The sequence below is a fragment of the Colobus angolensis genome, unplaced genomic scaffold (genome assembly GCF_000951035.1).
Source record: "Colobus angolensis palliatus isolate OR3802 unplaced genomic scaffold, Cang.pa_1.0 Scaffold4, whole genome shotgun sequence".
Lineage (NCBI taxonomy): Eukaryota > Metazoa > Chordata > Mammalia > Primates > Cercopithecidae > Colobus > Colobus angolensis.
The window spans coordinates 16,536,805-16,550,965 of NW_012117376.1; the positions used below are offsets into that span (position 1 = coordinate 16,536,805).

A 14,161-nucleotide genomic window follows, 5' to 3' on the forward strand; every position below is an offset into this window, starting at 1 on the left:
CAGGAGAATCACTTGAACCCCGGAGGCAGAGGTTGCAGTGAGCAGAAATCTTGCTACAGCACTCCAGCCTGGGTGACAGAGCGAGACTCCATCTAGAAAAAAAAAAGAAATGGTATTTTTCGACCAGGCGCGGTGGCTCACACCTGTAATCCCAGCACTTTGGGAGGCCGAGGGAGGCAGATCACGAGGTCAAGAAATCAAGACTATCATGGCCAACAAGGTGAAACTCCGTCTCTGCTAAAAATATAAAAATTAGCTGGGCACGGTGCCGTGTGCCTGTAGTTCTAGCTACTTGGGAGGCTGAGGCAGGAGAATCACTTGAACCTGGGAGGCGGAGATTGCAACGAGCCAAGATTGCGCCACTGCACTCCAGCCTGGTGACAGAGCAAGACTCTGTCTCGAAAGAAAGAAAAGGAAAGGGGAAGGGAAGGGGAAGGGAGAGTACTTTTCCACTAGGTACAATAGATGTAATAGTATTCTAATAAGAAGCAAAGCTCCACAAAATATATAATTTATGGTAAGAAAATTCTTTGATTTTTTTAACGAAAATACAAAATCCATCATTCTCATTCCAAATTAACTAAGGCACTCATTAGAGACAGGGACAGAATGAGGAGGAAAAAAAGATTTTGGAGAGTGAGTCTCTGGTTTCAACTCTGGCCCCAACTAACTGTGTAAAGATGGGTAACTCATGACTTCCTTGGGCCTTTTTTTTCTTTTTCTTTTTGGCAAAATAAAGGAGAAAAGCAGCTGATTCCTGCAGTCATCTTCACCTTTATAAGATTCCAAATTCTGGTGCTATTTCTTTCCCATTATTCATTGAAGTCCAGGCTTAACAAGGAAAAGGATCACCAGATTAGACTATCTAATATCAAAATTACTTCAATATATGCAAGATGGCATAATGAAAGGTAAAAAGCAACAAAGAATGGACAAAGTATTATAGTGAGTGAGAAAAGCTTAAAATCTACATTACCTAAGGATTTCGTCCAAATTCATTTCAAAGGTCATCAAAAACATCAAATAGGTATGGGTCAAAAGAAATTGGTAAGAGACAGATAAAACAAGTGAACACATAGAAAAATGTAAAATAGCACAACTATAAAGGGAATTTAAAAGTAAACAATAAGATATCTTCCTCCTGTTTATTAGGAAAAATTGAAAATACCACAACACACTGATAAAGATGGTGAAACTGTTATGCTGACAACTACTAACAGCAAGAAATGTTTGTATTATCTTATTAAAAAAGCAAAATGGCTCACCCAAACCCACCAATGAATCTTACGATCAAAAAATGAGATGACCAGATATGGTGTGTTTCCTAATGACAAAATATGAAGTATATAATATAGCATCATGAAGTATTCTTACCAAAAAAGTTGACTCAATCTAATCAAGCCTCTGGGGCAGGCTGGGAGCAGTGGCTCATACCTGTAAACTTAGCACTTTGAGAGGCAAAGGCAGGAGGATTGCTTGAGTCCAGGAGTTCGAGCGAGACCAGCCTGGACAACATAGTGAGACCCTATCTCTATGAAAATTTTTTTTTAATTAGCTGCGTGTGGTGGCATGTGCCTGTAGCTGAGGCTAAGCCCAGGCAGTCGAGGCTGCAGTGAATGGTGATCACATCACTGCATTTCAGTCTGGGCAACAGAATGAGACCCTGTCTCAAAACAACAACAACAACAACAACAACAACAACAAATGAAAGAAAGCAGCCTCTGGGGCAGCTGTTTCTGAAATTGTAAGCCAGGAGATCCTTTCATCAGGTGATCCATGATGTTAGAACTCTTCTTATAACACTAAGGCATCATTTGCCTTCTTCACTCTCATTCTCCTCTCATGCACATATAAGTAAAGTTTTCCAAATTTACTTGGCTACTTGGTATAAGATATCACAAGGTAATGAATGCAGAAGCAGACACAAGAAATCTCTTCCAAGATGTACAAAAATGTAAAAGAATGCCACTCTTCTCACTATTTTTTGTTTTGGGAAATACAGTTGTTTTACATTAAAAATGTTTTATAATAAGTAGTAGGTTCATTATTGTTGTATATTTAAATGAATTAGTAAATAAATATTTTTAAAATTTCTCAGGGTTTTTTTTTTTTGAGACCAGTCACCAAAGCAGGAGTGCAGTGGCACAATCATGGCTCACTGCAGCCTTGACTTCCTGGGCTCAAGCGATTCTCTTACCTCAGCCTCCCAAGTAGCCGGGACCAGAGGCACACGCCACCAAGCCCAGCTATTTTTTTAAAATTTTTTATAGTGATAAGGATCTCACCATATTGCCCAGGCTAATTTCTCGGCTTTAATTTCTAATACAGTAAAATCAGTATATATAATCCACATAACTGAAAGCTGTTTGAGGCCTTCAATAATTTAAGAGTACAAAGGGGTCTTGAGATTATTTATAGGAAATGCAGGGAGGGGGAGAAAGAGAGGACAAAGTTAAATGATACCACAAGGAAGCAACTGCTAAATTCTGGATTTGGGACAATCTACCTTTCAGCTGAATGGCATTTTTACCAGACACAGGTGGGGGACTGTTACAGATTAAGAAAAACTTAAGAGACATTACAATCAAACATAAAAAGCAGAAATTGCTTGGATATTGACTTAAACAAACCAACCAAAAATAAAAAGATGTTTTAGAGATAACCAGGGAAATCCCAAATTGTATACTAGGAACTTCAGGAGATAAAAGCATTGTGGTTAGGGAAGAAAATGTCCACATTGTTTGAAGACATACACTGAAGTAAGTAGGGGTGAAATGACATGATGTCTAGCACTTACTTTAAAACATTTCAGCAAAGAAAATAAGAAAAAAGGGACACAGCAAATGTGGCAAGATCTTGATAACGGAATTGGGTTTACAGAGAAGTCTGTTCTATTCTTATGCATGTCTGAAAACTTTCATAATTAAAAAAGCAAACATAAAAATGCGTACTTCAAGAAAAGTAATACAACAGCACATTGTTTTAAAGAATGTTTCTCCCTCCTATTATAGCCCAGAGTTGTTTATCTTGTTATTAAGTTAGCCTGCCTGCCTGCTTTCTTCCTTCCTTCCTGACCATAAATGCACAGAATTTGAATAAAATAAAGAATACTGGCTGCACACGGTGGCTCATCCCTATAATCCCAGCACTTTGCAAGGTCGAGGCGGGTGGATCACCTGAGATCAGAGTTCATGACCAACCTGGGCAACATGAAACCCCATCTCTACTAAAAATATAAAAATTAGCTGGACATAGTGGGGCATGCCTGTAGTCCCAGCTACTGGGGAGGCTAAGGCAGGAGAATTGCTGGAAGGCGGAAGTTACAGTGAGCTGAGATCGCACCACTGCACTCCAGCCTGGGAGAGAGAGCAAGACTCTGTCTCAAAAAAAAAAAAAAAAAAAAAAAAAAAGAAAAGAATATATTTAAATATATCATGAAAGTGAAATACTTCATCATCAGAAATTTCAAGATACAGTGGAATCAAAAACCTATAACCAATTTATAATCTATCAATTTCCCTTGGTCTTATTCATTTATTCATATTCTCTCTCTGGCTCCATCTTTCAATTTAGGTTAGAAAGCCTCAGGTTTCTATGACTACATTCCAACCAAAGATACAAAGATTTATTTAATTATCTCATTAATTCAAAAATTTTTAACTCAAAGTCCAAGTTCTAGAGTCTATCTTGCTTCCTAAACAAAGAAAAATAAGACATATTTTCTATCAACTTCTATAAGAACCTAACCTCCAAAACAAAACTTTTAAAAGTCAAAATCTGATTTGATTTTCAACCCTGATCCTTTCACTGAACATTCTTTAGTCTGACAAGGTAAAGTTTTTCACAAAATGAAACAAGTTAGCCTTCCTTATTCATGGGTTCAGCATCTATGGATTCAATCAACTGAGGATCAAAAATATTTTTTAAAAGGCCAGGCGCAGTGGCTCACGTCTGTAATCCAAACACTTTGGGAGGCTGAGGCATGCAGATCACTTGAGGTCGGGAATTTGAGACCAGCCTGGCCAACATGGTGAAACCCTGTCTCTACTAAAAATTTAAAAAAATTAGCCAGTCGTGGTGGTGGGCACCTGTAGTCCCAGCTACTTGGGAGGCTAAGGTAGGAGAATCACTTGAACCCGGGAGGCAGAGGTTGCAGTGAGCCAAGATCACGCCACTGCACTCCAGTCTGGGTGACAGAGTGAGACTCCATCTCAAAAAAAAAAAAAGAATATTTTATAGACAGGTAGGTAGGCAGACAGATCGACAGCTAGATCTCCTGTCTCTACAAAAAATACAAAAATTAGCCAGATGTGATGGCACATGCTACTTGGGAGGCTGAAGTGAGAGGATCACTTGAGCCCAGGAGATCAAGGTTGAGATGAGCCATGATCACACACTATACTCCAGCCTGGGTGACAGAATGAGACTCTGTCTCAAAAAAAAGGGCGGCGGGGCAGGGGCAGGGGGAGGCCGGTGGTTGCAGTTGTACTGAACATGTACAGACTTTTTCTTGTCATTATTCCCTAAACACAGTGTAATGACAACTTACATAGCATTTACCCTGTATTAGGTATTATAACCTAGAGATGATTTAAAGTATATGGGAGGCTATTTGTAGGTTAATATGCAAATACTATTCCATTTTATATAAGAAACTTGAGCATCTATGGATTTTGGTATCCACCAGGGGTCCTTGAACCAGTCCCCCATGGATACCAAGAGATGACTGTAGACCAGGCACAGTGGCTCATGCCTGTAATCTCAACATTTTGGGAGGCCAAGGTGGGCAGATCATCCGAGGTCAGGAGTTCAAGACCAGCCTCGCCAACACGGTGAAACCCCATCTCTACTAAAAATACAAAATTAGCCAGGCATGGTGGTGCATGCCTATAATCCCAGCTACTTGGGAGGCTGAGGCAGGAGAATCGCTTAAACCCGGGAGGCAGAGGTTGCAGTGATATGAGATTGCGCCATTGCATTCCAGTCTGGGCAATAAAAAAGACCAAAACTCCGTCTCAAAAAAAAAAAAAAAAAGACTGTTTTTTAATCTTGTCATATATAAATTGTGATTACCTGGAAAACGATTTTCTCACTCCAAAGTCATAAAACATATCCAATGAACAGTCAAATACCTAAGTGTAAGTTAATTATATAAGTCTGTTTTTCACAAGCAGTTTTTTTAAGAACAGGGTAGATTAGATAAAGGGGAAGAAGGTCTTGTTAGATATGAGTTCTAAATTTCTTTTCAAAGAATCAATATGTCAGTATGTTCAATTCTTCGCCTTCTACTTTCAAACTTAACTTCCTAGTAAAGCAACCATTTTCGATTACCTGCTCCACCCTGACTCATTCCGATTACCTGCTCCGTCACAACCACGTTTCCGGCCAAACCACTCACCCGGTCACTCTCTTTAAATTAGCCAATCAGAATTAGTTTAGCCTGTGCGGTCTAACCCTGGCCAATAGAGGAAACGACACAGCAGCAGGGGCCACGTGCATCAGGGATAAGAACCCCTTCCCCTCCCTCCTCCGAGTGTGCGCTCACCATTGCTCCATCTGTAAGAGCGCACCCTTCCATATAAGTAACTTGCCTTGCTAAGAATTAAAAAGAAAATTTTATATTCGAGTGCTATTTCTTTTGCAGCACTGAAACTTTATTTATAACAGTCTCAATGTTTAAAAAAAAAAAACCCCAAAGAGGGTAGAGGTCAGGTAGGGTATGTGGGATAAAATAAATAACACCTATTACTTCTATAATTAATTATGAAAGTTTTTAAGCTCTCTAAACAAAAAGATTCTTAATTTTTTAAAATTTTTATTCAACTTTTTTTAGAGATAGGGGTCTCCCTCTCTTGCTATGTTGCCCAGGCTGTCCTCAAACTCCTGGGCTCAAGTGATCCTCAGCTGCGAGTAGCTGGGACTAGAGAGCATGCCACTGCACCCAGCTCCCAAATAAAAATATTCATTGGGAGAGGGAAAAAGTTAGCATATCAGAGAAAGAAGAACCAAGGCTGAATAAAAAGGACTGGCTTGAAGTCCCAAATAGAAAAGCTCTGCCATTTACCAGCTTCATGACTAAGTAAATTACAACCTCTTTGGGTCTAGATTTCCTCTTTTATAAGATCTGCTTTGTCTATAAAGATTAAATCAAATAAGGCCCGTGAAAGTGAACTAAAAGTATGCAAATGAAAGTCATTACCCACGTTTAGTATCACATTAACAAAGCATCATGCAGGAAATAAGATTGGCAGTTTTAATTTTAATAGAGCTGATGGTTCATAAATGGTTACCTAGCATTAACTGATTGGTAATAAACAGAGTCTGATTAATTTAGAGTTGTATATACAACCAAGGAAAGTTTAAAAGGGCATATGATTACCAATTTTCCATTCATATTTGTGATTAGTGACTAGTCTATCTTGTTTCAGTTGAAAGGCTATATATACAAATATATACACATGTGTTTTTTTTTTAAATAAAGCGATAAAACTGTTTTCTAGGATTCACTGTTGAGGTGGCAGACAACCATGGCAGCTCCTGATTCCAAGTGAAGAATTTGAGAAGAAATTTTAGTGCCTCCAAACGTGTTAGTAGACTTCAAATAAATGGACAAGTTCTAAATAGTAATCTGATTCACTCACAAGCTATATATCAACCAAACAGAATCTAAGATTCTTCAACCTGCAGTTCTCACCTGGCACTCTCAGGCCTCGGGTGTTCTGTTTGACCCACAAAGGCTCATTTTACAGATGTTTCACAGAAATGTAACACTGTAAGAAGTGCAGTTTGAGATAAATGAAACTAAGCCGATAGGTAATGGCTAAAAATTTCAAGACATCTTTGATTTACTTCCAAAAAGGCCTTTAGTAAATATTCAACACTTGATTAAAACTCATTCAAATATTTCCCTTACGTGACATCAAGAGCAAAGTGCACAGAACTCATGCCTTGCAACAGGGTGCAAATATTCTCGTGTTTTGGGGTTTATTATTTTTACCCTCACTTGTCATGGTAGTCTTTCAGATGAAATAAATTATTCTGTTGTTTCCCATTTTCTTTCTAGATGAAGAAAAGGAAATAAAAACAAAACCGAAAGGAAAAGAAAGGAATGAAAAGGAGGAATCCTATAGGAGCTAATGTTTTCAGAGACTTGAGTGGCTTAATTTCTATTAAAATATAATTCAGTACACTTGCAACAGTTGGAGGAAGCTGGGCTGGTGACTTAGTTCCAGCTGCTCGGTATGAAATGAGTGCAGCATAGCTACAGGACACTAGAGCTGGCTCTTGAAGATGACCTATCTGTAACAAGTTGACTTGCCCAATGAAGAAAAAAGTACTAGGTATGTAGGCCTTATCTTTTAAATTGAGCTCCTTTTTTCTCCAGAAAGAGAATAACCCAAAAAAATTGAGTTCCTTTTTGAAGGTGCTGATTTTCAAGGCATAAAATTAATTCACACATACCAAAGAGACTACTGGACACTATATAAACATACAACAACAACAAAAAACCTCACAAAAGTTAACACCATCGAATCAGAATTATTTGTTTCAGAACGTTTTACTACTATTAATTATTCTTTATACTACATTTGCTATATTCTGGTTTGACTGAGAGTCAAGTCACTAATTGAACGAATTAATCATGGACTCAACAAAACAAAGACACCAAGACTCTTTGTCACTAAGAATTTGTCTTTGTCCCAGTTCAACCAGTTAAGAATTTTACTGATTTGGATTATTGTTAATTTGTCTACTTTTAATGTCAATATGTGGAGGAATACTTCAAAAAAAAAAATAGCACCCATGAAAAGATTTCAAATACAGATTCCGTAATTCCTTTTTGTTTTTGAGATGGAGTCTCACTCTGTTGCCCAGGCTAGAGTGCAGTGGCGTGATTTCAGTTCACTGCAGCCTCTGCCTCGCGGATTCAAGCGATTCTCCTGCGTCAGCTTCCCGAGTAGCTGGGACTACAGGTACTCACCACCATGCCCGGCTGATTTTCGTATTTTTAGTAGAGACAGGATTTCACCACATTGGCCATGCTGGTCTTGAACTCCTGACCTCAAGTGATCGCCTGCCCTGGCCTCTCAAAGTGCTGGGATTACAAGAGGGAGCCACTTTGCCCAGCCCAAATATAGATTCTATAATTTTTAACATCTTAATAACAGTTTAGAAGTAAAGTGTATACTGATAACAGGTTTAAAAAAAAATTCACTAATAATTAATTCAGCTCTTAGCAGCCTCAACAGGATGTATCATCTTTGAAATCGTCTTGAAAAAGAACATAAAGACATAGCAACAAAGTACTCCCTCTCTGTGTGTCTATGTCTCCCTCGTCTCTCAATCACACACACACACATATCCCCACCTACCCACCCACACACACCCCCTCAACCCACACACATTCACACACACACACCCCTACTCACACACACCCCACCACCCACACACTCCCACCACCCACCTACCCACACAAAGACACACACACTCTACACACACACACACACACCCCCCACCACACACATTCACACACACACACACACACACACACACACACGCTGGGTACACATGTGATTCTGAATGCAGTCATAAAGCACAATTATCTTGAATTGGACTGTTCTAACAAGTGCTTCATGCAGCTCAAGTCAACTTTACAAAGGGGAAAAATGGAGTCTGACTTTCCTGTCTGGCCAGCAGCAGGAAATAGATGATCTCTCTGAAAGACAGGCCTGTTTCATTCCATTTAGTCTCTTGGCATGTGTCATTCATGCTGCTGCTACTGAAGATCATGGAAACTGAACTGATTTCTCAAGTTACTGAAGACTGTTTTCAGAAAGGTGGAACCACAGAGACATGATCATGAAAATAAAACTATCTGAAGAGTCTATTTGGGAATCACATTTTCTTCTGAGTTTCTAACTGCCTTTTAAGATATGCAGAACTATCAGTTTCATAGTTCCATTGTAACATTTTAAACTATTACAAAAGTGAAGTTTTTTTCCCTTCCTTTTTCCTGAATTTAAACATAAGGTGACTGACTCCAAGGAAGACGAGGCAGCTTGCCCAAGGTCCCAGTGAAATCAGTGACAGAGCTCTCTCGTACGCAGCCAGGTCTCACTCCTGAAATTTTCTATACTATGCCATGGTTGTTTCCCAACTGATGACATGCCAGAACATCCTTAACTCTGCCCTCAATTTTAATATTTTCACTTATATTATCTGAAGCTTTTGTTCAAATCGTTTATGTAAATCGAAATTCTTTGTGAAGCCTGGGCGCTTTTTTTATCTAAACGTTCTTTAAATTGCAATATGAACAGAAAATTAGGTTTGGAAATGACTCCCACCAAAGCACTAAGGCTGCTCTGACAGGCAAGTAATGGGAGATTGTTCAAAGCCTCACAAGGGACACACGAATACTACCAGCATAGCCATTAATGCCAACTGAGATTCAAAGAGAACATGTCATACAGTGCCAGAACTAGAAATGGGCTTGTTCTTATGGATGAAATGTCATGTAACAATCATTTTTTTCAAATCATAAAGTAAGCTGCTAAGTAACTCTCAGGAGTTCTATTGTTCTCCACTGGTTTGTTCTGGAGTCAGTACTTCTCACCAAGATATTAGGCAATTACCAGGAAAAGCAGGAAAATAAGCACTATAGGCATTTTCTCCCCCACAAATTTCTAAAAAGAGTCACATTTAATGTTTTAAGATTAAGAATATATTATGAAAAGTACTACAGGGATGTTTTATTCCTCTGTGATAGCTTTCATATATACTGGTGGGTTTTTGTTTTTGTTTTTGCTTTTTTTGAACCAATGTTCATTTTCTTGAGGTACCTTCTCTTTAAACTTTTGTTTATGACTATAAGTATGTAAACCCATAGAAAAGATCTAGACAAGGCCAGGCACAATGGCTAAAATCTGTAATCCCAGCACTTTGGGAGGCCAAGGTCAGAGGACTGCTTGAGCCCAGGAGTTCAAGACGAGCCTGGGTAACACAGGGTGACCCTGTCTCTTAAAAATAAAAAATTAGCCAGCTGCGGTAGTAAATGCCTGTAGTCCTAGCTACTTGGGAGGCTGAGGCTGGAGGATTACTCGAGCCCAGGAGCTCAAGGCTACAAAGTAAGCCGTGATCGTGCCATTGTACTCCAGCCTCAGTGACAGAGGCAGACTCTGTCTCAAAAAAAAAAAGAAAAAGAAAAAGAAAAAAGGAAAAGATTTGGAAGAATAAAGACCAAACCTAAAATAAATTATCTCTCTGAAGGGGAAGTTGATGACTAGGGGGTAGGGATGGTAAAGACTCATTATCATGTACTACTTGTATAGTTTTAGTTGCCCTAAGAAGCATTTTTTAGATTTACTGGAGACCTATGATTGCTAAAGAAGACCAAAAAATATATGCTTCAATTTCAAGTGCTCTCTACTGTTGATTTTACATAAAGTCCTAGGTAATAAACATATATCTTCTTTGATATTTTCTAATTATGAGGCCCTGAATGCCTACCTCCCATGCGCCACTTTTTATATATAAACACTTAACATATACACTTAAACATATACACTTACACATATTTCCACATATACACATAAACATATATATACAAATCTGCAAATATCAATCAACCTATAGGAATAATGCCTTTAAAAAGTCTGCAAATGAAAAGTAACAGACAACTCTGAAATAGCTATAATGGGTTTACTTCCTTTTCTGACCCAGATTCCCATCATTTATGACGCTATTACTGGTATGTATCACAATTAAAGCACTGTATTAAACTATTCAATGAAGGCTTTTTCAAAGCATGGCAGTCAACTCACTTGCTCCAAGCCAAAAATGGAATAGGCGAAATTCATGTATTTTAGGACACAGTAAGGGTGTGTGCCTCATGGCACAGTCTGTTTTTAGGAGTTATATTGGGAAACTTCCTTTGTGTATACATGTATTAAAAAAACAGTAATAGAAGGGTAACTACATGACTTATTTCATTCTTACAACATCTCTGTCCAACATGAAAGGTAATGTCTTCCCAAGAGCTTGTAGTTTTAACTCACTATTCCCAAAGTCTTATTTCTACATTTATATACATAACTAAAGGGGTTCCTAGATGACTTTATGGTTTATTTTCAATAAATTTTAAAGTCTGTAAAATTTCAAATATATGCACTAGCAGTAAGTAAAAATATATTTTAAGGGAATGATACGAATCTGAGTACACTAACCCAGAACTGGGAATGGAATTATAGCTATCGGGTAACTATCACCATATGACGCTCAGAAGGGTGACATACATGAATTCTGCCACTTTATCAAGTGATAAGCTGTCAATATTTTTTTCTGGACACTGTTCATGACTTGATATATAATAACGGTTTAAATTTGTGTCCTTGCCCAAATCTCATATCAAATTGTAATCTTTAATGTTGGAAGAGGGGCCTTCTGGGAGGTGACTGGATCACAAGGGCAGACTTCCCTTGCTGTTCTTTTGACAGTGAGTGAGTTCTCGTAAGATCTGTTTGTTTAAAAATATGTAACTCCTCCCCCTTCTCTCTGCTTCCTTTTCTGGCCATGAAAGACGTGTCTGCTTCCCCTTTGCCTTCTGTCATAATTGTAAGTCTCCTGAGGCCTCCCCAGTCATGTTTCCTGTACAACCTGCAGAACTGTAAGTCAATTAAACCTCTTTTCTTTATGATTTACCCAGTCTCGGGTAGTTCTTTATAGCAATGTAAGAACAGACTAACAGTTTTAAAAACAAGTATAATAATAAATCATGTTGTGACACTTGCATCAAGAGGAATCCACTGCCAAACTCTAGATTTTCCCATTAATACAACTATTCTTAACCCTTGATTTAAATCTTTTGGGGAAGGGGATGTATCAATGTTCTTCAATACACATTCCTGAATAAAACAGAGCTTTCTATTCATCATGGCTCTTCTCAGCCCTCTCCACTATGGAAAATAAGCCATAAAGTCATCCAGGAGAGAAAGCTGCAAACAACTCTTCACTTAGCAAGAACAGACACGGGGCCACAGATAATTGCTCTTATTTTACAATACATTTAAACAAATATGATTAAAATCATGCTATAGAAAATTATTGCTATTCCCTGAAACGTAAATTAAATGAAATTGACAACAATGGTATTCAACCTCCTAAAAATCCTTGTCTTTAAAGATCCAGATTATATAGGTCACACATTTAACACATTTGGGGCCAAGATGATGTCTGCTTAGAAAGTTCTTCATGACTCCATGTTTACACTGGAAAAAAGAAGTCAAGGATTTCACTGTATCCACACTAACACTTGGCTCCTGGTGCTGCTCATGAAATTTAAGGTAAACATACAAAAGTTCCTAAAAAAGACTGAGTACCACATGCAGTACACTGACAGCGTGACTTGTCCAAAATAGTTATATACAAGTTAAGTTTGTCCCAAAACCAGCAGAACTTTAATACAATATATTTCCTTTAGAGAATACATGCCATCAAGGTGAAAATAGGACCAAACCGAAAAGAAAGTTCAGCTTAAGTTGACTGCAAACTGCGACCATGTCTTACCTTTTCAGGTCAACAGTCGTCACACTAAATACAACTCCTTTGAGCCAAAGAATCATGAAGAGCCTCTGGGAAAAGGGGCAGTTCCCTATGCTTTCACCATCACTGCCAGCCTGGAAAACAGAATTAAACATTAAAAAACAAGGTCAAAGTGATGATACTCAACATGACATAACTTTTTCTGAATTTTAATCAAGAGTACAAGAAGCCAGGAAAAGTTACATTGTGGAAGGAAGAGTAGAAATTTGGGTCTTTATTATTTTGTCTTTTCATTAGCCAATTTTTTTTTTTTTTTTTTTTGAGATAGGGTCTCCTTCTGTCACCCAGGCTGGAGTGCAGTGGTGCGATCTCAGCTCACTGCAACCTCAACCTCCCAGGCTCAAGCAATCTTCCCATCTTAGCCTCTCAAGTAGCTGGGGCTATAGGCACGTACCACCATCCTGGCTAATTTTTAATATTTTTAGTAGAGATAGGGTTTCACCATGTTATCCAGGTTGGTCTTGAACGCCCGGACTCAAGTGAACTACCTGCCTCAGCCTCCCAAAGTGCTGGGATTACAGGCATAAAGCCACTGCACCCAGCTAGCACTAGCCTCTTTCTTTTCTTAAAAATGATCAGTCTAGGGCCAGGCGTGGTGGCACAGGCCTGTAATCCCAGCACTTTGGGAGGCCAAGGCGGGAGGATCACAAGGTCAGGAGTTTGAGTCCAGCCTTTTATGGTGAAACCCGTCTCTACTAAAAATACAAAAATTAGCCGGGTGTGGTGGCAGGTGCCTGTAGTCCCAGCTACTTGGAAGGCTGAGGCAGGAGAATCACTTGAACCCAGGACACGGAGGTTGCAGCGAACTGAGATCACACCACTGTACTCCAGCCTGGGTGACAGAGAGATACTCTGTCTCAAAAATAAATAAACAAACAAATAAGTAAATAAATAAATAATAAAAATGACCAGTCTAGTATACTACTGCCCAAGAGAACTTAATACATGATGGAGATGATCCATATTGCCAATGTCCAATATAGTAGCCATTAGCAACATGTGGCTAGGGAGTACTTAAAATGGGGCTAGTTCAAGTGAACTGAATTTTTTTGTTTCATTTATTTTAAATTACAGTCATGCATCACTTACTGATAGGGACACATTCTGAGAAATGTGCTGTTAGGCGATTTTGGCATTTTACAAGCATCACAGGATATGCTTACACAAACCTAGATGATATAGCCTACTACACACCTTGTCTACATGGTATAGCCTAGTGCTCCTAGGCTACAAACGTGTACAGCACGTTACTGTACTGAATACTGTAGGCAAATGGAATATAATGGTAAGTATCTGTACATCTAGACACATCTAAACATAGAAGAGGTATAATAAAAATATGAATTATAAGCCGGGCACAGTGGCTCATGCTTGTAATCTCAGCACTTTTGGAGGCCAAGGCGGGTAGATCGCCTGAGGTCAGGAGTTCAAGACCAGCCTGGCTAACACAGTGAAACCCCATCTCTACAAAACATACAACAACAACAAAAAACCTCACAAAAGTTAACACCATCGAATCAGAATTATTTGTTTCAGAACGTTTTACTACTATTAATTATTCTTT

At 38.7% G+C, this 14,161-nt stretch overlaps 1 protein-coding gene across 3 annotated transcripts in view; it reads right to left on the minus strand.

The window, feature by feature from the left end:
• The window catches only part of CLIC4 (chloride intracellular channel 4), a 112,033-nt gene that overhangs the window by 33,615 nt on the left and 64,257 nt on the right, over positions 1-14,161 (minus strand). For 2 of the 3 annotated variants that reach the window (XM_011955640.1, XM_011955642.1), the window contains exon 2: positions 12,562-12,671. In XM_011955640.1, the coding sequence (XP_011811030.1) occupies positions 12,562-12,671 (110 nt within the window). The remainder of the gene's footprint in view (positions 1-12,561; positions 12,672-14,161) is intronic. The other variant, XM_011955641.1, reaches the window with a different exon arrangement.